The following is a 24737-nucleotide window of genomic DNA, read 5'->3' as shown; positions in this document are numbered from 1 at the left end:
TACCTGCCAGTTACATGATGTCACATGATTGACATATGGATGACCCCTGCCTGCCTCTTAAAATCCCTTGCACAGGATTCCCAGGTGCCTGGCAGCCAGCTGGGAACATGCAGCGGCTTCAAATCCTTTTTGCAAAGCGCTTTCTGACAGTCTCCTTTGCTCATGTTTCAGCCTCTACAGGGTCAGTGGCCTTAAGCCCTTTGCAAAATTGCTCTTTGAAACACCTGTCCCCCTTCTCTGAACATTGATATTTAAAGGAAAAGAGGTGTAGCAGCTTCAAAAGTGCTTTTTGCAAAGGGTTTTCAGGCAGCTCCCCTACCGCTCCTGTTTGAGCCCCTGGCGGCTGGAACAGCAGCATTGGAGCTGTTTAAAGAACTCTGCAAAAAGTACTAAGTAATTATTTGAAGTCGCTCTGCATTTATTCAAGTCGGGTGGGGGGGGCGAGGATCCTTGGTCCTCTTGCCCACCTGCCTGCTTAAAGGAGAAGCTTTGAGCTGTTTCAGAGTGCTTCTGCAAAGGGCTTTCACCGTTCAGCTCATGAATGGGGATTAAATCCTAGTCCTTGTTGGGGACGGTGTGGAGCCAATGTAGTATTAAACTCTGTCCTCCCACCAGCCTGATGGGCGGGTGGATGTGGTTTGGGGGAAATGGCATTACTGGCCAAATAGGGCATCTTGATGGGCCAAGACTGATCTCCTGGCCAGAGGTTTACCATCCCTGCACTAGTGCAAATGTTGACTTGGATTCCACTTGTGGACATCATTACAACTCATCAATGTGCAAGATATTTTGCTAGCAGTCATAGAATGCTGGACACTGCACAATATGACTTGGGCTTATGCCTTCAGTTAAGTGACCAAGAGAAATCTTAATTGTGCATCAGCATTGCAACATTTCTGTCCGCTCAGGCCAGTGTTTGTGCACTTCTGACATATTATTATACAAAAAGCTGCCTTCTACTGAGTCAGACCATTGGCCCATCTCATTCAGTATCGGTTGCACTGGCTTGCAGCAGCTGTCCAGCATTTTAGCTAGGGTCTCTCCCAACCCTAGCAGGAGATGCTTGAGATTGAACCCGGGACCTTTTGATGGGCGTAATGAGTTTCTTTTGCACATTTTTATGCATTTTATTTTGATTTTTAAAATCGGGGGAGAAAACATTTGCATGAAAAGGTAAGGAGAGACAAATGAGTAAGTGAAACATTAATAGCTTTTGTTTCTGTTTCTATAAGGTCTCTGTGTGTTTTGTCTCTTTGTCTAGGAAAACTCCTCTGGATACAAAGACTTGACTGGCAGCTTTGTCGCTATTCTAAAGCAGGTAGTGGGAGGAAAACTCCCTGTAGACTTCAATTATCACAGTGTGCCAGCACCTTGGTTGCAAATCCAGCTTCTAAGAATATTGGGGCTGCTTGGAAAAGATGATCCAAGGTAGACTTTCTCTTCTTGGCTTGAACTTTTCAACAGTTCACGCTGGTCCCTCTCACTTTGTTTCCGTACTCCCATGAAACAAAAAATAAAGCAATAAGTTTTGCAAGGGGCAGGTTTGCCATCTGTTCCTCAACCATTGACGCGGCTCATTCTTTGCACTGCTCCAGTAATGATATGAAGGTGTCCCCTTAAAACGATCATAAGGGGTTGTTGGACTACATGAAAAGTTACTTAGGACTGAGATCGTGAGACTAATTTTGTGTTATAAAACATTGTTCCTTCTCTCTTTGTAACAGGACCAGTGAATTAATGTATGATGTTCTGGATGAATCTTTAAGGAGAGCGGAGATAAACCATAACATTACGTATGGTAGGTTACAGCACATTTTCTAAACAAAGGATATCGGGCAGATTTCAGTGCCTGAACTAACCTTTGCAGGAAGCGAGTTTGGGGAACTAAGGCGGATAGTGGTGACAAGAGATGAAATTCTAGGCTTGCCATCAAAAGACATGAGAATACCTGAGAGATCATTCCATAAGCAGACTTTCTGGGTGATTATCACTGTTGAGCATTAGCAAGCAGGGGAACTCAGAGAAGAACCTCAGAAGGTCTTAACACATGGATTAATGTGGTCCTTTAAAGGTAGCCATACATAGATCGGAAGGTAACTAAGGGTGTTTCAGAATGTAAGAAATGCATTCCTGGTGCAGCTAGCCTATCTTTCAAATGCATCCAGTAGAGATGGAACACGGAGTGCTAGAAATATAAAAATCCACATGCTCAGGAGTGTTTTCAACAAAGGCCACAACACCAAAGTTCTGATGTCTCTATAAACTAATGGGACTTGTTTAATATTCATGTGCCTATTTGTTTTTACAGAAACTATCATTTCCTTTTTCTTTTTCATTGATCTTCCTGCAGCAATCTTGTTTGAATGTGTCCAGACAATTTACACAATTTACCCTAAATCTGATCTACTTGAGAAGGCCGCCAAATGCATTGGAAAATTTGTCCTGTCGCCTAAAATTAATTTGAAATATTTGGGTAAGTTCTCCCGATTGTCACAACCCTGTGCGTTTGATGCCAAATGCCCGTGTTTTCAGCTTGCATTCTTTGCAGTAACTTTTCTTTCTAGGATTAAAGGCCCTAACATATGTTGTCCAGCAGGATCCTGCCCTAGCACTGCAGCACCAAATGACAATAATTGAGTGCTTGGATCATCCTGATCCCATTATTAAAAGAGAGGTAAGTGGAATTTTAACAAGCACAATCTTTAGTAATAAATTTCAAATTGGTATTCTCTTAATATTGCTCCCCCATTGTGGGGATTTGTGATATTTACTGTAAGAATGACAGCTTCCCATGTTTGTGCGGGATATAATGTGCATATTAGATGGTTTTGAAAGAAGTTATCATTCCTCTTTAACCTCTGATATAAAGATATTGAGCAAAATGAAAAATGTTACCTTTAGACTGATCTAGTGGCGGCATAGCAAGATACCCATCTGGAACTAATGACTGGGAGTGTACTGGTCTGTTCTTTCCATTAGGAGTAACCAATCCATGAATGCAAAATAAAAATGAAATAAAATTGTTAGTATAGATTGGGTTTCTAGCTGAAAAGAAAAAAACCCTTGTGAACCAGAGTGCGTGCAGATTTCTAGGTGAGGTTGTCGCCTGCAGTCCAGTCCAGTGGTACCTTGGTTTGCATATGTCTTGGTTTGCATATGTTTTGGATTACAAACACGTCAAACCTGGAAGTGTGTGTCCCGGTTTGCAACCTTTTTTTTTTTTGGATTACAACCCTTTTTTTTTTTTGGATTACGAACCAAAATTTTTTTGGAGACACCATTGGCAAAAGTGCACCTTGGGTTACAGCCTGTTTTGGTTTACAAACGGACCTCCTGTAATGGTTCTAGGGGTTGCTCGTGCGTAAGTTGCCGCCACTCCCGGCTAGGTTGCCTGGTTGAACCCTTTCTGTCTGGACAGCCTTTCCCTTCGTGGCTGTCTCAGTCGCTGGCAGAATCCGTCAGTGGGTGTTTCTTGAACTTCTTCCAGCAAAGAAGTTCTTTGACGCTGAGTCTCCTCCTACTCTCCCTGCGCGGAAGTCTTCTGCGCAGGGAAGGTGTGGGTAGCGGAGTACCTGTGCTCTCCCCACTGGTCTCCGGTGAAGAGTCCTGGAGCCTTCTCTCCGATTCCCTCATCTGCCCCCCTTCACCCCTGGTGTTACGCTGATTTCCTTCCCCAGCAGATGGGCTGCCTCTCTCCCTGCTGGGACCCTCTCCGGCATCCCTCTGGAGCCTTCCCTCCGCCTCTGGCTCCGATGGCAGTTCCCTGACACCTCCAGAACGGATTATGGTTGTAAACCAAGGTACCACTGTCTTCCACATGTGTTGTGTGGACACAAGCACATGCAGTTGCAAGCTTGTGTAGGAGTGCGCAAACAGCTCAGCAAGTTCCCTTGCTGATGCGTATGCATTTTTCAGTATACTTACTTCCCTGTGCTTCCTCAACCACAGCTCTAATGGGAACCATTTCTGTTGTTTCTATGAGGCAGTTCATGCAGGAAACGTTCGTTCTCATGCATTTCCTTTATGGTTCATGTTAACCCATTCTTAAAGCTCTGTAACTGTTAAGATGCATGGTACTTGATTATTTAGAGCAACAACCCTGAAGAATGTTGCTTATTATGCTGCTGTTCTGTTTGGGGACAGCTAAACATTGGCATGGTTAACGTTTTTCTTTCTTCAGACATTGGAACTACTGTATAGAATCACCAACGGTCAGAATGTCACTGTCATAGTACAGAAGATGCTTGACTACCTTACTCAAAGTAAGGAGGAGTATACCATCATCAACATAGTTGGCAAAATAGCAGAATTAGCTGAAAAATATCCTTTGGATGCATCTGGAATGGTTACGTCATGAGTGTATTGCTTCTCCTAAATGTGCATTAGTAAGCTTTAAGAAAACACTGCAGAGAATTGCTGTGTGGTTGTGGAAGTTCAGTTTTCCTTAATGTTTCCTGACACATATGCTCCTGACAATGAATGGTTCATCCAGACTATGAATGCAGTATTTTCTGTAGGAGGAGATAAAATGCACCCTGACATCCCAAACAGCTTCTTGCAGCTCCTTGCTGAAGGTGAGCATAATATAAAAAATTCAGTAGCAGAAGTAGGGAGCAGTGTCATTTGTCTTTAATGGAGAAAACACACACACACACACACACACACACACACACACACATATACATATATCGGGAAAGATAAATATATTGTGATGTCCTTTCTAGGTTTTGAAGATGCAAAGGAAGACAGCCAACTGCGACTTCATGCTGTCCAGTCCTATCTTGTGCTGCTAGAGGATGAGAATGCAGTTTATCCACAGAAATTCCTTCAAGTAATGAGTTGGGTAAGAAACGACACAGATTAGAAAGGAAATATGGGAATTCTAGGTACAGCATAGGCAACTGAAATTTGAGTTGTGATAATATTTTAAGGGAAGTTGAGACATGGTTGTCTATGCGTAAATGGTCATTTGTTTCACACAGAGTTTTTCTTAAGTGATAGGATAAAAGGTAAAGGTGACCCCTGACCATTAGGTCCAGTCGTGGACGACTCTGGGGTTGCGGCGCTCATCTCGCTTTACTGGCCGAGGGAGCCAGCGTACAGTTTCTGGGTCATGTGGCCAGCATGACTAAGCCGCTTCTGGCGAACCAGAGCAGCGCACGGAAACGCCGTTTACCTTCCCGACAGAGTGGTACCTAATCATCTACTTGCACTTCGACGTGCTTTCGAACTGCTAGGTGGGCAGGAGAAGTGATAGGATGCTGTTCTTCTAGTTAGCTGTTGGCAGGCGGCATCATTGGGCTGAGGTTAAGCGCTTCACAATTCCACTGATTTCACTGTGAGACTTAAGCATGTGTTTCCGCTTCTCACACCTCCAGCATTAAATTGCCCAATTTCCAGTGGCTGAAAAGTGATAAACTGAAACTGAGAGGGCAGCTGCCTTTCTAGAGAAGCGGTCATCATGCTTTTCTAAGAATCTTAAGTTCCCCAAAAAAGGAAGTCCTTCTGTTTTGCACCGATAAGATTAAAATTTGTGTGGTTTTTATTTTTTTAAGGACCAGGAACAAGAAGGTTTGTGAGGAAAACCCCAAAATCTATTTTTTAAAATATCCTTTGTTTCATAGATCATGATTTTTCAAGGGCTGAGACGGTTCTTTCACACCTAGGGACAAGTGTTTCTGTGTCTGGCATCTGCATGCTTAATTATTCTTATTTAAACCAATTATAATAATTATATGCCACCCAATAAAATGCGCCATTTTTAGTAACCTGTTCCACGATCAGTTTTCAGAATGGTTGGCAACCTGTGGTTTTTCAGTAGATTGCCTTGTTTTTCCTAGACAACCACATTTCTGAGGTCAGCTTGTATGACCAATAAGAAACAAGAAGTTGCCTTTCTGAGAATAATTAGGCTTAATTGATTTACGGCCCCAATTAAGCGCAACTCCTTCTATGGCTGTCCGGCACTCTTCCGTCGCGACCTCTGCTCAGGTCCTCCTCCGGCAGCCGCAAGTTTGCAGAGTAAAACACAGCGGAACAACTGTTGCTTCAAAACCATCCAAACACACGAAGCGTTAGTGTGCTTATTTATTTATCAGTCCTTTATTGCAGCAGAATATTTACAGCTCAGCATTTCTCAGATTCTCCTGGGCTGCTAGCAGCTATGGCCACCGTCTCCCTCGAGAACAGAGACGGAACGGTGAGAAACAACTCCTCCCTCTTTCTGAGTCACGCGACAGGAATTGAGGGACGTCACACAGAACTCTTTAACCCTGTGAGTTCTGAAAGCACTAACAGCCTTATACCAAATCAGATCATTGATCCATCTAGCTCAGAATTGTCAAGACTGACTAGCAGCATCCCTGCAGGGCTTCAGAGGGGGATTGTGTGAAATCATTATGCCTTTTGTAACTACACTGTGACTTGTTTTTAACTTTGTTTTGAAAACATTTGCTGCTGAAAGTTCTCAGTGGGACTGCAGTCATGTACTTTGAGCTGTGTTAAATTCTGCAGACCTAGGACTTTGACACTGAAACCTGCTCATTTCCTCCTCTGGGTCCAGTAAAATTTCCTTCTGCCATCCCGGGTTGCTTAAGAAAGTTTTGAGGATAAAAGTTTGTGTTTCAGCTCAGGTGTCGGCTTATTGCACATCTTATTAATTTATCTGCAAACTCTGGTTTTTTTGTTTTTTTTGTTTTTTGTTTTGTTCTGAAATTCAGATTTCCCTCTGCACACCTCAGTGGCCTTTTCTACGCCCCTTGACTGTTTCTGTGCTCTTGCACAAAAGCAAGACACGGAGACAAATTTTCATTTCCTCATTGCTCATAGCCTTCATATGCTGATCATGGTGTTTATAACTGTCCTCCGACAGGTGTTGGGGGAATATGCGTACCTTATGAAGAACGTGGATCCAGAAGTTGTCTTGGCGAGTTTGCATAGGATACTTAGGAACAATGCCACTCCTGAAACCAAAGCCTGGATCGTGGCTGCAGCCACTAAAATAGCTTCTCATACCACCTGTTCAAAAACTGTTGAAAAACTTATCATGGAATTCAGTACCTCCTTGGATACCTGCATGAGGCAGTATGCCTTTGAATTAAAGCATCTATATGAAAACAAAGAATTGATGAAGCAACTGTTCCCTGTTGATGCTAGTTGCAAGGACGTAGTGGTGAGTTAATGACATCTCATCTCTGTGTGTGTTGTTGCTTCGTCCTTGGAAGCTGAATGTTTCTTCAGAACAGTGGAGAGGAGAGTAAAAGGTAAAGGTAAAGGGACCCCTGACCATTAGGTCCAGTCGTGGCCGACTCTGGGGTTGCAGCGCTCATCTCGCTTTTTGGGCTGAGGGAGCCGGCGTACAGCTTCCGGGTCATGTGGCCAACATGACTAAGCTGCTTCTGGCAAAGCAGAGCAGCACACAGAAACACAGTTTACCTTCCTGCCAGAGTGGTACCTATTTATCTACTTGCACTTTGACGTGCTTTCGAACTGCTAGGTTGGCAGGAGCAGGGACCGAGCAATGGGAGCTCACCCCGTCATGGGGATTTGAACCGCTGACCTTCTGATCGGCAAGCCCTAGGCTCTGTGGTTTAACCCACAGCGCATGTTTCTAAATCTTGTGCAAAAGATACAGTTTGAACCTATATAGAGGCATCTCACTTCCACCGCGAGTAGCAAGATCTCATAGCCTTTTTGAGTAGAAGCTAATAGATAATGTTTGGCTTTTATGTCAGGCAACATGCTAGGATTTCTCTCCTCTGATTTCTTAACTGAACCAGTGAGGCTGGGGTGAAAAAACCACTCACTTGGAGTATTTAATTGTTATAGTAGTTAAGAGCAAATTTAGATGGTGGGGTGGTATTTTCTTAAGAGGCTGATAACTGAATAATCATCACCTTTTGACCTCGCTCCCTAATTCATTGCAGGTAGATGCTTCCTTATCTTTCTTAGATGGATTTGTAGCAGAAGGACTGGATCGTGGTGCAGCGCCGTATAAACCTCATCACCAACGACAAGAGGAGAAGCTGTCTCAGGAAAAAGGTCACTGCATGTTTTATTTTCCTGCAAATGCTAGCCAGTATAGTCCTAGGACAAGCATATGTTTAATGTGACTGCATGGAAAGTTTAGGGGGGGAAACTCCCCCAGTGGTTTTGCCCCTTGTTCTATGATGAGTATGCATCAGAGAGACAGCGCTTTTTGGGAGGGGGGGAAGGTACCGTATTTTTTGCTCCATAAGATGCACTTTTTTCTTCCTAAAAAGTAAGGGGAAATGTCTGTGAGTCTTATGGAGCGAATGCATGGTCCCTGGAGCCAAATTGCCCAGGGGAGAAAAAGCAGATCATGCGGTTTGTTTTTTTTTTGAAAGAGGGAAGGGGGTGTTGAAAGGAAGCAGCTGATTGGCAAGCGATCGGGAGGGAGATAAGGTTGCTGGTAAAGGAGGCTGCCAGGGGAGGGGGGAGGTAAAAGCCCATGGATCCTCAGGATTTTAGCGTTGGGTCACCCCAAATTCACCATCAGATCAAACTCATCACACATCCACTGTTTCATGGGGCCACAATGGCGCAAAAACCTGGTTACAAAGCACGGATCCACATGGATCCTCAGGATTTTTGCATTGGGCTACCCCAAACTCACCGTCAAATCACATGTCTGTGGCCACAGAATGAACCACAAAAATCATACTTCTACTGTTTCGTTCAGAATTTTTTTCTTTCTTGTTTTCCTCCTCTAAAAACTAGGTGTGTCTTATGGTCGGGTGTGTCTTATGGAGCAAAAAATACGCACCTCCCCCCCCCCCCGCAGTTATCAGCTTGCATGGCCAACATTTTAGGATTGGGATGAGATTCTGTCAAATATGTTAAGTTACAGATCTAGCCAGGGATAGGTGGTCTTTCAAGTAAGCTGGTCTCAAGCTTTTCAGGGCAGTGAGATTTCCATAGTAGCCAACCTATGATCCTGCAATGAAACATGCTTTTACCAGACCTCAAATATTGCAAAATGCAGACACTCATAAGAACAGCCTTCTGGCTCATGCCAGTGGTCTATCTAGTCCTGTTCTCACAGTGGCCAAGCCACTCTCCACTTCATGGATTGCTATATGAATTGCTCCATGACAAGCAGCTATTGGAGTTTGCCTTCCCCATTAAATGCTTGTTGCTCTTTAATGTTTAGGCAAGTGGTTTTAAATGTGAAGAATAGCTTGATTATATTGTATAGCCTATTGCAATATTTGATATGCACATCTATTTAATAAAGATGCTTTTTGTTAAAACTGGTATTTTAGAACTGTCGCTTTTGTAGGCCTCTTTTCAGAATAGATTCTGTCTTGAATTCAAAATGTGCTGTATTTCTGAAAAGCTCAAGGGTTTCAATAATTACTGGTATTTAATATTGGTAAGATGCTGAATGTGGAATATTCTTGTCAGAACATCATCATCAGTGACGCAGATTACAGGAGAGGCAGGCTGTTCTCTAATATTTTTAAATCTGGTCTTCTGTTTTGATGAGTAATTTTCCATTTTTCAGCTCTGAATTTTGAACCTTATGGGCTATCACTTTCCCAGAGCTTTTCGGCGTCTGGTTTTACTGGCAGACAATCTCCAACTGGGCTTTCTCTGGGGTCTGACATCTCTGTTAATAGTGCTGAGACTGGACAGAAGGAGTGAGTATCTCTTATCGCTTCAGCAACGACTTAATATGTAGTTGAGTTCCCTGTCTGTTCTTATCTTGCTATTTGTATAGGGAAATGCTGGCTCTGCGGAAAAAAGCAATTGCCTTTCTGGCCTAGTAAGCAAAAATGCCATTTCACCAACAATAATTCATTACTAGGTTGGCTTCCATCTCTCCCCCCCCCCCAATACTGCATTAGCTGGATTGTATTAATTCACATCGCATCTGCATTTTATTTAATATTGAAATGAAATGCATAAAGTCCCAGGGTTTAACACCTGAACTATAAACTGCATTTAGAATTTTAGTTCTCTAAGATCCAAACTTCACGGGAAGTCTATGATTTGGTCCCCCAACACTTTTTATTTAAAAGTAGCTGTGTTGGGCTCTCAGTCATTTTGCACCTGCCATGCTAATAGAGCTGGGAGCTGACTCTTCTCCTCATGCCATTATTCTTGTTCACCCCAATGGAAAAAAATACAGGGTTGTACCCAGCTGAGTTCTACTCAGAGTAGGACCACTGAAATTAATATACCTAAGTTAGTTGTGCCTATTAATTTTGATGGCTCTACTCTGAGCAGGATTAACTTTGGCTGCAACCCACAGATATCACAAGGGGCAAACGATTAGGTCAGGCTTTGCCAACGTGGCACCTACCAAATGTTTTGGACTACAACTCCCATCATCCCCAACCAGCACTGGATGATGGGAGTTGTAGTCCAAAAAAAAAAACAAACCCCTGGAGGGCACCAGGTTTGCAAAGCCTGGATTAGGTTACATCTTCAGCTTGTTCAACATAGGGAAATGGGGTTTCTGAAAGACTTTACAAGAATAGACTGACTCTTCGGAAGCGCTTTGAGAGACTCCTCCTGATCACTGTGTTGACTTTTCCTGATTGCAAATTCTTTAGGGCCAACAGTCTGAAGCTAGATGGAGTGAAGAAACTATGGGGGAAAGAAGGCTACCTCCCCAAGAAGGAAAGCCAAGCAGAAAAAGAAGACAACGCCAAGTCTGTTCTGGAAGGCAGTGCGTTTGCAGAGCATATTGTTGGCAACTTTCCATTCCAGCCTGAGCAAGAAATGACTGGTCCCTTGGAGGGAGAGGAAGAGAAGCGTCAACTGGCGTCAACACTCTTTGTTGGCTTAGGGTCTCAAAGCAGCATCAGTCTGGTATGGCAGCTAATTGCAGTTTCATAGGAGGGGCTGGGCCACCCTTTAAAGGATATCTCCCCCAACTTCCAAGCATGTGTTCTGAGCTCTCACCCTGCTTACTACACAGTTTGTGACATGTGAACAGGGTCCAAGTTTGGAAGATCCATTATTTTTCTTTGGTGTGTTCAATATTGCATTCTCCACCTTTTTGAAATCTGTCCCCTGACCTGCATTGCAAAAGTATTTTGAAGTTGAGGGGAGTTGCGAAAGTAGCAATCCGCTGCAGGAGCCAGCTGTTCAATAGGAAAAAGGCCAGGCAGTCTGTTGGGTTTTGTGCAACCCCCTGGGCGTACCTCAAAGATTCTGCTTGGATTCTGGCTGAATGCCTGAAAGTCCCTCCTACTAAGGGTGTTCATGCAAGTCCCATGATTTGCATCTCTTGGCCTTCTACAGTTTGGAAACCCCCTTTTTTCCACGGAAGGGAAACATTAGCCAAGTACATGCCTTACTGTTTCCCTTTTCCCTGTGGCCTTTTGTATCCTCCACCGGTTTAACAGCCACAGCATGGATATTAACAGGCAGGATTAGCATCCCAAAGGGGTAAGATTGCATTTCCTTGTTGCCATGTTGCCTTCAGCACAACCAGTGACCCTAAATGGCATGTGAGTTAACATCCCCTTTGCTGAGTAAGTTGGCTTGACCTCCCCTGACATGAGTCCTCAGAAAATCCTTCCAAAACTATGAAAGCAACACTGTAGAGTCGTACCTTGATTTTTGAACAGCTTAGTTCTCAAACGTTCTGTTTCCCGAACACTGCAAACCCGGAAGTGAGTGTTCCGGTTTGTGAACTCGTTTTGGAAACCGAACATCCAACGGAGCTTCCGATTGGCTGCAGGAGCTTCCTGCAGCCAATCAGAAGCCGCGCTTCAGTTCCCAAACGTTTTGGAAGTTGAAAGGATACAAAGGTATGACTGTATTTTCTTATTTTTGTAAGACACTGGTCTTTCAGTTAATAGGCTGGGATCCCATAACTGGCTTGTGCCCCTATCAAAATGTGAGTGGTGATACCACTACCATTTTTTAAAAAAAAATGTTCCAAAGAGAAGGGGAGTGAGAGGAGAATAACAGAGTGGAAGGAGAAGAGCACATAGAAGAAGGTGAAGGAAAGAAACCACGCATGGTCAAATTAAGACATGCTGAGACCCTGAGCTATGCTAGGTTTAAGAGGCCCTGTAGCAGTACCTCTTCAGCACCTCTGGTGTGTATTCTAACAGAAAGGACAATGACAGTAGAAATAGTAAAGTTTTATATTTCCATTCATACAGGTCTATAGGCGAGGCAGCAACTAACAGTCTGTCTAAAACATATTTTGCAAAAAGACAGTTTGCATATGAAATACCTTCACATGCCAATACTTTATGATTTCCTACTTAGCATATGTGAAAATGTTTAATTCAGTCTGTTTTAGCCTGTCCCACTTATTTTTTTAAACCAATTATGTAAAATTTAAAAAAAATTTTTTTTGGGGGGGAGTGCGTGTATTTAGAAGCCCCTCATAATCTGAAGCCCTAAGATACCAAGGTGGCTCTGGAATCTGAAAAAGTTGCAAACTGTAGGCTGTACCCACATTTGTGTGCTCCTCTCCCTTCCCTGAATTAATATATATTTTCTGTGTCCTTTTAAAACTAAGATGGGCAAGCGAGACTCCACCGCTCAGAAGCTCCGAAGGAAATCAAAAACAAGCAAAACCAAAAATAGTGAGGAATCATCCAGTATCGAAAGTGCTGCTGGCCCTTCCCTCTGCCCTTTTCCTGATGGGATATCTAGGAACAAGAACCTCTTCCAAAACAACGGACACCTAAGATTAAGGAAATCTTCACTGAGTTCCGCTGGAACTTCTGAATCAAAGGTGGTACTTGATAGGTCTCATTCTCTGCCGGAAGCTGAACTGAATGAGAAGCTTTTGGGTCACAGACTTTCGTTGTCCTCTCTGTTTGCGGATGGCAATATGGAAGTTTTCCAGCCTTCTCCAAGTGCTCAGGCTACGGCCCCCCAGCAACTCTCTTTGATGCCTTACTTACCAGAAGAAGCAGCCAAACACCCTCATTCGGAAATCTTAGAGCTTTGCAGCAACGAAACACTGGTTTTGTCCTCTTGTAAAATTTGGAAAGATGACTCTGTCCTACTCTTCTTATTTCTTGCCAACAAAAGCACTTGCCTACTTAAAGCTGTGAATCTGGAATTTGAGCACGCAGAACATTTTAAGGTAACATGAGCAGTAGCTACAAGTTGGACCACATGACTCTATTTGGGTCCCTTCTGAGCCTACAGTTCTGTAATTCTATTAAGTTTACCACTGCTTTTCCTTTAAAAGAAATCTTGGCTGTGGTGATATTAAAATGCTTGTAAACCTCTTGGCTCTCTCTCCCCCCCTCCCCGGTTTTATTGTAGATTTCAGAAAACCTTGGTTGCCACTTCGCTGCAGTAGAAGCTCAGAGCATAGAAAGCTTCCAGACATGTGTCGAGATGGAGGGGCTGTGCTCTTCGGAGATGCTCTCTGGGTCGATCAGTTACTTTCTAGAATCTGATGCGCTCCTCAGATTTTCTGTAACTTTAGAACTGTTGGATTTTATCAGGTACCTACGCAAAAGAGCTGGGAACAAATGAAGTGCTTTAAAGCAAATATTGATTTTAATTCGCTTGATATGCTTTATTTTGTTTGTAATCACATTTTGTCATATCTCATGCTTATGCACACACACACACACAAACACACACACACAGAGAGGCTCTTTTGTTTCTCAGACTCTTCATTATTGAAACGTTGTGGTGCTTCCTAGGTAATTTGAAACAAATGAGTGTAGAGAGGAGAGGGCATGGGGAAAAATTATTTAAGGGTCTTCCCCACTCTAAAAGTGGAAAAGAAACCATGTCTTTTTCTCTGGTCCTTCTGATCTCCATATGCGTGTCCTTGGTATGTAAAAAGACAACTTGTAGACTGCCTTTCTGCATTTTTGCTGTCTCAGCTAGATCCCATACCTGTGCTAGTGGATGCCAGACCAGTACATTTAAGGAACAGCCCAGCTGACAATTTTAACGGAATCTTGTTTAGGTTGACAATTTCAGGCTGCAGGATAGTGTGAAAGTACTTCACGGTGGGGCAGAAAGTTTTGTTTTCATTGTCTTCTTGGGAGCAGCTTTCTCTTATAAGTACATGTTGCAAAATCTGCTTCTATTTCATACTGCATTTTCAGGCCAATGAAAATGAGCACTGATGAATTTGGAAAACTGTGGCTCTCCATTTCGAATGATGTCAAACAAAACCTAAAGATGACATCATCTCAGGGATCTTTGTCAGCCGTCCTAAGCATTTTGCAGCAAAAGCTCAACCTACATATAGTTGATATCATAGGTAAGTAGCTTGGGATTTCTTTAGATTTGTAGCAATGATGATCCTAGGCAGGCAATGAAACAGACCAATTATAACCAGGGTCAACCCTTGTTCATCAGAAGCCAGTTCACATTTGCAAGATGATGACCCTATTATCTTTTTCACAATGTATTTTGATGATCTGCAGGATACTTCGTTCTTGGAAAGTGGACTTGATCACACCAATTGCGTGCCCCCAAAAATGGGGTTCTTAATTGATCACATTGTCTTGTGCCAAACCCAGACTGATGTTTTTTAAATTGATAACCTGCTTTGTACAGAACTGTAGGAATGTATTGTGAATGAAATTACGATGACATTAATAGGGGAAAAAACCCATTTTTTCCCTCCCTTTAGGTAGTGAGGGAATAGCATCATGCCGCCTGCTTCCATCCGTCCCCTGTTTACTACATTGCCGTGTCCATGCTGGGATGTTGTCGCTGTGGTTCAGATCCCATTGTCCGGCTCTTCCAGACTGTTTACTTTATCAGTGTCAAAAGGTGATGGAAGAATCCTGAGCGTCGTGGAGAAAAGGAGCAAAACCCTCCTCTTCTAACCTAATGGAAAGAAGGACGTGTGTGATTGTGCCAGGGGGTTACCAAAAGAAAGGCAATTCTCACCCTCCTTGTCAGGAGTGAAGTTGCATAAGCATGCACCCTGGAGGGATGACAGGCAATTCTGCTAGGTGCCTGCCTCCCCCCCCCCCCCAATTCTCAGGGTCAGTCAGTCTCTGACTAAGGGACTAAGTAAAAGTATAGGTACTTTTATGCAAGGTGTTATGCAAGGTATTTATTTTCTGTTATGTACTTGTACAGCTCACAGCAGCTTATTCATAAGATCAGCTACTACTTGAATTCTTTCATTAACGTGGCTTATGGTGTAAAGGAACTTCTTAAGCCTTGCCTACTGTTCCTGTGGTTCACGATGGTTTTTTTGTCATTTTTTATACCAGTTTCACACCAGTGTTGCAAAAGCAGGCACTCTGCTATAAGATAAATCTCCACGATTGTCCTATGGTTGTAGGCTGAATCATCTATGACTCAGCAATAACCAGCGCATAAATGTCAAGCTTTCGAAGCACAAGTCATATAATTGCACCTCGCAACAGCACTGGGACTGCTGTTTTATGTGATGCCATGTTTGATACCTCCCTTTAATAGGAGGACTGGGTCTTATCCTGAGGATAGGATACTGGTTTCTGAAGAATGCAGCTTCAGGCTGTGAGCAGGACTCTGTAGTTTAGCACAGGACTGCAATTAGCGCCATCTGTGTACCAAGAATCTCAGTTTTCAGTGTTTAAAAACACTAGGCTCCAGAGACCACCTCGAGAGGCTCATGCATGAATCCATCAGAAGTTTTGACCTGTCCTTCCTCATACTGCATCAGTAGCATCCCTTAATTGTACTGACTATTGCCCACGGTGATCACATGGCACATAGATCTGACGCTTGCACTTTTGCATTATAATACAAGCTGGAATCAAAAGAGCTACACAACATATTCCACATGGCCAAAGACTCTGAGCTTGTGTTCCTTAAAGAGCAGCTCTTTGTACTATGTAACAAGCTAATTCTGCTTTTGAATATCCTCCCAGATTCATTTTGTGGCATATCATGGTTGTTCTGCTATTTAAACCAGGTGTGTGTGTGTCATAGTTCCCACAGAGGTTGCCCTTAATGGGCAGACGAAAGTACAAAACCACCCATAGCCATCTTTTGTATATTTGCAGCTTCTTTTGAAAAAGATGGTGGATTGTATCCTTTGATAGTCCTACTTAGCTGATTGAAATTAATGGGAATTAAGTTCCTTGATTTTAGTGGGCACACTTTATGTATTTATTTATTCTTTGAAATCGATATCCTGCTTTTCAATTCTGTGACATATAAAACATAATGCCGTGCCATCAGATCCAATTATTAAAGCTAGATTAGAACAGCAGCAAAAAGACAAAATTGAAACCAGAACAGGAAAAATGGTCAGGGGCAGATTTGTTACGGAGGTTTTGCACCACTGAAGGATTGTGTTTGAATAGCTCTTCGTTTTTATCCATAGGCATGAATGGCAGCCGTTGTCTGTTGAATTCAAAGATACCACTAGAGTAGAGATGGATATCGGCTTGCTGTTTCTGGTGGCTCCAAAGTCTAGAGTAGGACTAGCATTGGACCCATTTTTCCCCTGGGTAACCAGAGTGAATCTGGCACATGTATACAGCAATAAAATGGCTTTGTTTGCAGGAAAGTTTAGACCTATGTAGCATCTCCCGACTACTTATCTCTGCTGTATTTTAAATACTAGTTGCTGTTGCAGCAGAACAGAAACATTGCAAGTGACTGACATTTTCCCATTCATTTGTTGTGATACTTTTTGCTGTTCAGTGAATGAGAGAAATAGGACCTTTCGAAGGTGCAGCACAGGGCACCTCCTTTTAGAAAAAAAAGTGATATTAGTTATGAAGCTTTTTTGATTTGTAGCCCAGGTTTCTAGCTCTTATAGCTGTGTGTGAGAATTGACACAGTTGAACCAGCATTTCAGTGTGTTTGATCCTGGGTGGTTTTATAACATTTTTGAAGGAGAGTAATTTTCATCAGAAAATTCAACCAGGAAACCAAAATTTTGATATACTTATTAAGAAAAGATTGACCACAGTCCTGGTAGTGTCAAAATGTTGCTCTTCATTTTAAATCGGTCAGTTTTAAATAATCAGTGATATTCCCCTTACAGTAATCTTTAAAGTGAAAAAGTGATTTTTCTCTTCAAAACAAAGCTTGCCTGATTTAGATCACAACTATTTTTATAATTGGTGACAAGCAGGCATGATTTGGACTTTCTGAGTTGTAAATTTAGAATTTTTGATTTTCCAAAGAGTGCTGTTTTTATATGCATTTAAATATTCTATCTCCCATCTTAAAATGCTGCTCAGAGTTGCTCTCAGCTTGTTTAAAAATCAGTCAATAATTAATAGATAATGGCTTGTATCTACTAGCGCTAAGCTAAGGTCACAGTTCTTGTTTGGCTGGTATAACGAGTAAGAAACTCGCAAAATGGTACCCATCACTGTGAACATGACAATGAGAACAAGGGTTGACACTTCACTGGCCTACCAAACATTGTACTTCCCTACATCTGGAGAAAGGTAGATTCTATGTGCTGTGCTGCTGTCATCAATATAACAGTGGTGAGCAGTTGGCTGCCACAAGCCTTGGCGCACAACAGCTTTAGTTAAATAATTCAATTTTTATACTGCCCTTCAATGTATGCTTTTAAAATGTGTGATTTACAAAAGTTAAGGTTTGATTAAAAATACGATAGGACAAGTCAACAAATAACCCCCAAACATCTGTGATAAAAGTCACCTTTGACTAGTTAAAAGCTCCCTTTTGGAATGATTAGACTCCTTCCTTCCAGAACCTCAAGAGAATTGACGTTCTGCGTAATGCAGGAAAGTGTACCATGCGAGGGACATGTTTGGGGAAAATGCTGAATGCGCGTGAATAGTGTAACTTTTGTCACATCAGAGGAAATGCAAAGGGGAGAGTCAGTTGCACTGTGTTTTGGAGACTTTGTAAATGAGCTCTGTATTGTATGAAATGTAAAACAGTAGGAGAAGACTGTTGCTCTGTGGGTGGCAGGAGACAGCTGGGGAGAGAGGAGAGGAGAGGTTTTCTGCAACCTCCTCCAGATTGTGGAATGCTCTCCTGCAGTGTTCTTACGTGGCCCCCTTTTGTAGACACATGAACTTGGAAACACCCTCCCCACATCTGTCATTTGAGAATTATTAGAGACTCTCGCTGTCCTTAGGTTGTCTTAAACGTTCTTTGACGTAAGTTCTGTTGCGCTGTTTTTCTATTTTGTATGGATTCTTTTCACTTGTAATGTGCCTTGTGAGTTTTCCGTTGAAAGGTGGCCCGTGAGTATTGTTAAGTAAGTACAGCATCACACAGCCCATGAGATCCCATCCAGTGACTGGGGAAAGCAGAGAAGGGAAGGGCCGATTTCGTCAGCTGTCTCAGCAGTGTCCAACTACAGCCCCTCTCCATTCCCTTCTATGGTGTACAGCAGGGGTGGGCACTTTGAGGCCCTCTTCACATTGATGGCTGGTCCACTAGGGTGAGTGGGGCACTGCCCCACCAACCTCAGCCTTCCCCTCCAGCCCACCGGTCCACCTTCTTATATCTAGGGTGGCTTTGCCTGTCATTGGTTCTAGCTCCACCCAATCCAGATGGTCACCAGCCTCAACACCTTCAGATTTTATTGGACTCCAACTCCCATCAACCCCACCCAACAGGGCCCAACGGTCAGGGATGATGTGAGTTAGTCCAGCAACATCTGGATGTCCACAGGTTGCCTATCCCTTGCATGAAGCAAAGCTGCAATATGTACTTTCTGGAGGACATGAGGATACAGGATGCAGAAGCACAGAGTGACCAGTTAGCAAAAGCTGAGAGACAGGTATTTCTCTCCTTTCTTCCAATGATGTCTAAACGGAGGGATTCACTAAAGTGCACTAAAATATAACTCTTAAAAACAATATCCAGATATTAATGTATACTCATGTTTACTTTATGCCTCATGGATGTAAATGGAAGCCTATATTTTGGAGAAATGAATAAATAACTCTGGGAACTTTCCTGCCATGTGACTGTTAACAGCGTGCATCAGATTTAAAGGCTAGAACTGAGCAAAACCAAGGATGCTACAGCAGCTAGCAAAGCTGCCATTTCTCTCCTATGCAGTTTTCTATCAGGTGGTGTTGGCATGATGTTAAATAATAGCTATGGCTTTCACACATGTACATGTGCCGAGTTCATTTTTTTAAATGTTTTGTTTGCAATCTTAAACTCTTTTACTATTTATCTGTCAGTATGCAGAATTTAAGAGAACAATCAAACTTGGTTGAAAATAAATGGATTTGCTTACTTTTACCTGTGGTGTGATCCCTTTATTTTTAGGTTCCCTCCAAAAGTGGTTTATTTTTGTTCTGGTTAACCAATATTCATAGTAGAAAGCAGCAGTTGGGTGGCCATGACCCTCTTAAATACCTTCCCCAAAAGAGGGTGATTGAGACCAGGTGAAAATTGCCATAAGCAATGTGCCAAGGGAGGGCTCCTTTAATACTTGCACTACCTCTTACTTAAGAATCAGGGGTGTCTCAGGCTTTGAGCCAATGCACAGTTGCATACAGGTAGCCCCAGGCTCACTCCGTGGTATTTCCAGGTAGGGATCAAAACGTGAAAAGGCTTCAGTCTAAAACCTTGGAAATCCACTGCTGGTTGGTGTTGACCAGTGTTTTTCAACCACTGTTCCGCGGCACATTAGTGTGCCGCGAGATGTTGCCTGGTGTGCCGTGGGAAAAATAGAAAAATAAAATATTTTATAATTTTTCATATTTCTGTTTACTTACTATTTCATAATAAAGTAATTATAAAATACTTTCTTTGTGTTTATTTGATTCCTATTCAAGAGAATTACTTTATATATAGTCAATATAGGCACAGAGTTAATTTTTTTAACATTTTCTAATGGTGGTGTGCCTCGTGATTTTTTTCATGAAACAAGTGTGCCTTTGCCCAAAAAAGGTTGAAAAACACTGGTGTAGACAATATAGATCAGTGGTCTGACTCATTAGAAGGCAGCTGCCTTAAGGCAGTGCAGTGTAGCATAGCATAGCATAGCATAGCGATAAGCCCCGTAAGGTAAAGGGACCCCTGACCATTAGGTCCAGTCGTGGCCGACTGGGGTTGCGGCGCTCATCTCGCTTTACTGGCCGAGGGAGCTGGCGTACAGCTTCCGGGTCATGTGGCCAGCATGACTAAGCCACTTCTGGCAAACCAGAGCAGAACACGGAAACGCCGTTTACCTTCCCACCGGAGCGGTACCTATTTATCTACTTGCACTTTGACGTGCTTTCAAACTGCTAGGTGGGCAGGAGCAGGGACCGAGCAACGGGAGCTCACCCGGTTGCGGGGATTCAAACCGCCGACCTTCTGATCGGCAAGTCCTAGGCTCTGTGGTTTAACCCACAGTGCCACCCACATCCCATAGGAATGGGTAAAATAATAAAACCATGCTGGAAGGTCAGGCAAAAAAGAAAAAGGAATTCACCAGGTCATAAGACAACATCATGGTTGGCACCAGCTGACTCTCCCTGGAAGAGATATTGCACAGATGGGGAGTCACAGTTGAAAAGGCCCTGTTTGTAGTCATGGCCACTTGAGCCGGTAGAAGGATTTACAGCAGGGTCTATGTGTGCAGTGGTTAAGTTTTTGGCAGCTCATGTTGGAGAAGATGGTTCTTTGGATAGAAACGAGCTTTCAGAGAAATGGATTTGCCTACAGTTTTGATTTTAACTATACCTTGGTTCTCAAACAGCTTAGTTGTCAGACAAATTGGCTCCCGAACGCCGCAAACCCGGAAGTAAGTGTTGCGGTTTGCGAACGTATTTTGGAAGCTGAACATCTGATGTGGCTTCTACTTGAGTGCAGAAAGCTCCTACAGCCAATCGGAAGCTGCTCCTTGGTTTTCAAACAGTTCTGGGAGTCGAATGGGCTCCCAGAACAGATTTAAGTTCAAGAACCAAGGTACCACTGTACTTAAAAAATAAGAATCTCTTCAAAGAAGGTTAGAGGAAATAACTGCAGCAGATTGAAAAAAAATCCAAAGGACATATAGTTTAATCACAAATCATTTAATGCATAATTTCTGATAAACACATGGCACACTTTTTGAGTCTGACTCAAACACTACTGAAATGATTGTTTTGCATGTTAACCCACCAATATAAAAGTAAACGATGAATATATAGCATATGCCAGCATGAGACACGCGTAATATTTTTGCCTCCCTTTCAAAGGCTACTCAAGTCTTTTATACATATAAATAACAAGACATTTGGCTGTTTCCTTAAAAAAATAACCAGATTTGAAGCTCAAATGTGTGCAAAATATAAACATCTCTCCTTTTTGTGCTTCCTCCCTGGAGCAGCCTCCCTGCATCACTGCTGGGGAAATCAGCTTATTGGAAGCAATGGTGTCTATAGCTCTCTAGCTATTGGTGGAGCCCATTTCCATCAGCCCCAGCCATCCTGACCAATGGTCAGGGATAACGGGAGTCCATCACCATTTGGAGGGCCAGAGATTGCTGATCACAGTGTATAGAATTGGCCAGATTGAGATTGAGTAACGGTTAATGACCCAATACCAAACCATAGTTGTGTTAACACGAACATGCCTAAGTCTTGCACACCCCTCCTCCTCCACCAGCGTAGCCACCTGAAGCAGCATCCACTTCTATTTTTCGCTAAGCGCAGTTTCCTGTTGCCTTCAAAAAGGGAGAACTCTGCTTAGTTTAAGCTATGGTTTCTTAAAATGAATTATGGTCCTGCATATTATGCTTTGGTATGTAGACAACAGGCCAACTGGTACACTCTAGTTTTTAGGACAGTTTTGAGGTGGGTCACTGAGCCAAATTTATTTCGACACACCTGTGAAACAACAGTTTTCAATGTGATATTTTAACCTGTCTTTCCTTTTAAAAATTTGTTTGATATTTTAACCTGTCTTTCCTTTTAAAAATTTGTTTGATGTGTGATTACCTTGGATTTCTGTCCTGGTTTAATAAAAATCTATTGTAAATTAATAAAATAAAAATAAACCATACTCTTAACTAACCAGAATTTGTCCTGTTTAGATGTAATGTTAACTATGATAAGTGAATAGCAGAAACCACAGGTTTTATATCTCTTTGCAGGTGTACAGAAGTGGGAGCCTGAGGCTCACACCTGCTCATTCCCCTACTGTTAAACCATGGTTTAGTGTTACGTGCAAAACAAGCCAATTCCTCTTTGTATTTCTCTGATTTGACCAAGAGCTGATCTTCTTCCCCATATTACATTATCCAGTCAATGGACACGGATGCAAACTGGAAACTGCCCAATGAAGCTACCAGAGACAAGTGCCTCGTGGACAATCTCATCAAAGCCAGCAGGAGAGTACGTCATTGTGGATTTTACTCTTCTGGTTGCCAGAACAGATCCTGTGTTAATCTTAGAAAACAATTGTTATGTATTATGCCGCAATACGCCTTTGTAGTTTCTTAAGCAGCCATTGTACACCCGCTTACCTGGGAGTAAGCCCAGCTGAACCCAGTGAAACATATCTGTGTAGGGATGTCAGAGAATTCCGACGAAAACAAAAATGGGAACAGAAATTGCAAAATCTCACTTTTTGCTCCCTATCCAAAATTGGAAACAATCTAGCGAATGCCATCGACCTTTGCTGCTGATTTCGCTTTCAGTTTGTGAACCGTGCATAACTGATTGTGCCCTTCCCTGCTTTACTCTGCAAGGAATGGGCTGGAATAATGTAAGGACAATGTAACTTACGTAATTATGTAATTTATGCAATTTTGCCAAAGCAGCGTGTAAGGTGGATGATGTCGGTTTTGGTGGATGACAAATTGCAGCAGAGCAGAAACACTGCTGCATGCAAGAAACACAGGGCAGAAGAAATCAGAATTGCCCCTACTTCTGAGTAGCCATTTATAGGTTCTGTACAGTAAGGTGTTTTTCATTTCTCCTATAAACTCTCCTGTACTGGAATTTCTAGGAGGGAACACAATTTTTAAATATCTTTTCAGTAATACATGATCAACACTTGGACCAGAGTGTTCATTGTGACCCTACAGTGATTTCCTGAAAGGAAAGGAGCACTGTGAGGACATCTCTTGTCAGACTAAAGATTTAAGCAGTACACAGGCATGAAGGGTCTAACAGATTAGCAGGGCTTGGGCGAGGAAAGCTAGCTCCTGGTGGTGTTGCTTCCTTTCATTTCCCCCTCCTCTTTTCTTTCTTTCTAAACCACTTCTGGCTCAACAGAACACTGTGACAGAAACCAGAGCGCATGGAAACAGCGTTTACCTTCCCACCGCAGTGGTACCTATTTATCTACTTGCACTGGCGTGCTTTCGAGCTGCTAGGTTGGCAGGAGCTGGGACAGAGCAGTGGGAGCTTACTCCATCATGGGGGTTCAAACTGCCAACCTTCTGATCGGCAAGCCCAAGAGGCTCAGTGGTTTAGACCACAGCGCCACCCACGTCTACACACCACTTTCTATCATCCAGCCAGACAAGCATCATCAGAGCTCAAGGGCACAGGCAAAAACCACTCGCCGGTGATACGAAGAAGGATGGCAAGGGGTGTGGCCTGTGGAAATGGGTGTGTGGCTGACATGGGGGTGTGGCTTGGGGAGAGTCCCACGATTCCTCACTCCTGAACTAGGGCCACAAATGAATGACAAGTAGCTGGCTATGATTATGTCAAGGGTGGATTATGTCAAGGGTGGAAAGCTATCGAGATCCCATCCCCTTAGAAGGTCCTCTGTAACAACACCAGGCATACGCTGTTGCTCCTCTCACTGGTGTAGCCTCCTCTTGTTCACCTGCCAGCCCTCCAAGCAAGCAAGGAGATGGCTGTAAGAAGGTGGAAATGGAATAAGCCACCCCTGGAGTTTCCTCTCGTTTTCAGGCAGATTTCCCAGTGACCAGGAACAAGACAGCAGTGGATTGCTCGACAAAGATGTCGGCCCAGTGTGCAGCTGCTATGACAAAGGTGAATTTCGTGTTGGGGAATCATTAGGGTTGGAAATCAAATGGTCAATATCAAAATACACATTGTCAAATATATGGCCTGATGTATACAGCTCTGGCTGCTGTCTACGCCTCAAAAAGGATATTAGAGAGCTAGAAAGGAGCAACCCAAAATGGGTTGAAGCAGCTCCACTATGAGGACAGAGTGTAATGTTAGGAACTCTCTAGCTTAGAAAAAATGATGAGTAAAAGGGAAGGCAAGATAGTAGTATAGAAGATTATGCATATAGAAAGTGGATAACAGAACTTGGGGCCGCCCAACAATTTTTGGAAGATTTGGGACTGACGAAAGAGACTGCATAGTTAAAATTACGAAATTTGTTTCCACAAGATGTAGCGAAGGTCACCAGCTCAGACCACTTGCAGAGAGGATTGGACAAATTCTTGGAGGAATTTAGCTACTGGCCACAACTGCTATGTTCACTCACCACGGTGAGAGGCAGCATGGCTCTGAATGGCAGTTTCGGGGGAGGGCAGTGGGGAGGGGTGCTGTTGCTAGTGGGCTTTCTTCCTGTAAGCGTTGGGCCTGATCCACCAGGGCGCTTATACTTTTTGCAGATTAATATGGAAGTGGGATGGAACAGATAAGCCAAACCGTGCAAACCGACTAAGGATCAGAAACATAGCTGTCAACTTACAGATTTGAAAATAAGGGACCAGCAGCCTCAAAAATAAGGGATCAGCAGCCAAAATAAGGGATTTTCCGGGCACGGGTATGTTCAACTTCTGAGCCCCTCCGAGCCAAAGGCCGAAAGCTCAGCCAGCAGCCAAACGAAGCCTCAAGTGGTGGTTCCCACAGCGCAGCAACCCGGCAAAGGGGATGCAGCAAGGGAAACCACCGTCA

The 24737-nt window shown here is 43.1% G+C and overlaps 1 protein-coding gene and 1 long non-coding RNA gene across 3 annotated transcripts in view; one reads left to right on the top strand and one right to left on the bottom strand.

The window, feature by feature from the left end:
• AP4E1 (adaptor related protein complex 4 subunit epsilon 1) overlaps window positions 1-14956 on the top strand; it is a 29534-nt gene extending 14578 nt beyond the window's left edge. Inside the window, exons 7-21 of one of the 2 annotated variants that reach the window (XM_081888426.1) lie at window positions 1262-1428; window positions 1725-1798; window positions 2351-2473; window positions 2565-2674; window positions 4181-4324; window positions 4466-4574; window positions 4725-4843; window positions 6872-7175; window positions 7930-8040; window positions 9527-9662; window positions 10581-10839; window positions 12512-13087; window positions 13273-13457; window positions 14076-14233; window positions 14609-14956. In XM_081888426.1, the coding sequence (XP_081744552.1) occupies window positions 1262-1428; window positions 1725-1798; window positions 2351-2473; window positions 2565-2674; window positions 4181-4324; window positions 4466-4574; window positions 4725-4843; window positions 6872-7175; window positions 7930-8040; window positions 9527-9662; window positions 10581-10839; window positions 12512-13087; window positions 13273-13457; window positions 14076-14233; window positions 14609-14769 (2736 nt within the window). In that variant the 3' untranslated portion in view covers window positions 14770-14956. Of the gene's footprint in view, window positions 1-1261; window positions 1429-1724; window positions 1799-2350; window positions 2474-2564; window positions 2675-4180; window positions 4325-4465; window positions 4575-4724; window positions 4844-6871; window positions 7176-7925; window positions 8041-9526; window positions 9663-10580; window positions 10840-12511; window positions 13088-13272; window positions 13458-14075; window positions 14234-14608 lie in introns of both variants that reach the window. The other variant, XM_081888425.1, reaches the window with a different exon arrangement.
• Window positions 14957-20920: 5964 nt separating this feature from the next.
• On the bottom strand, window positions 20921-24412 carry LOC309356955. The gene is made up of 2 exons (XR_014162959.1): window positions 21804-24412; window positions 20921-21766 (listed from the first exon to the last, which is right to left on the bottom strand). It is a non-coding gene; the product is annotated as an uncharacterized lncRNA (long non-coding RNA).
• Between the last annotated feature and the right edge of the window lie 325 nt (window positions 24413-24737).

The sequence above is a fragment of the Podarcis melisellensis genome (assembly GCF_964234715.1).
Source record: "Podarcis melisellensis genome assembly, chromosome: 14".
Lineage (NCBI taxonomy): Eukaryota > Metazoa > Chordata > Lepidosauria > Squamata > Lacertidae > Podarcis > Podarcis melisellensis.
This window is presented reverse-complemented; position numbering and strand designations above follow the sequence as displayed.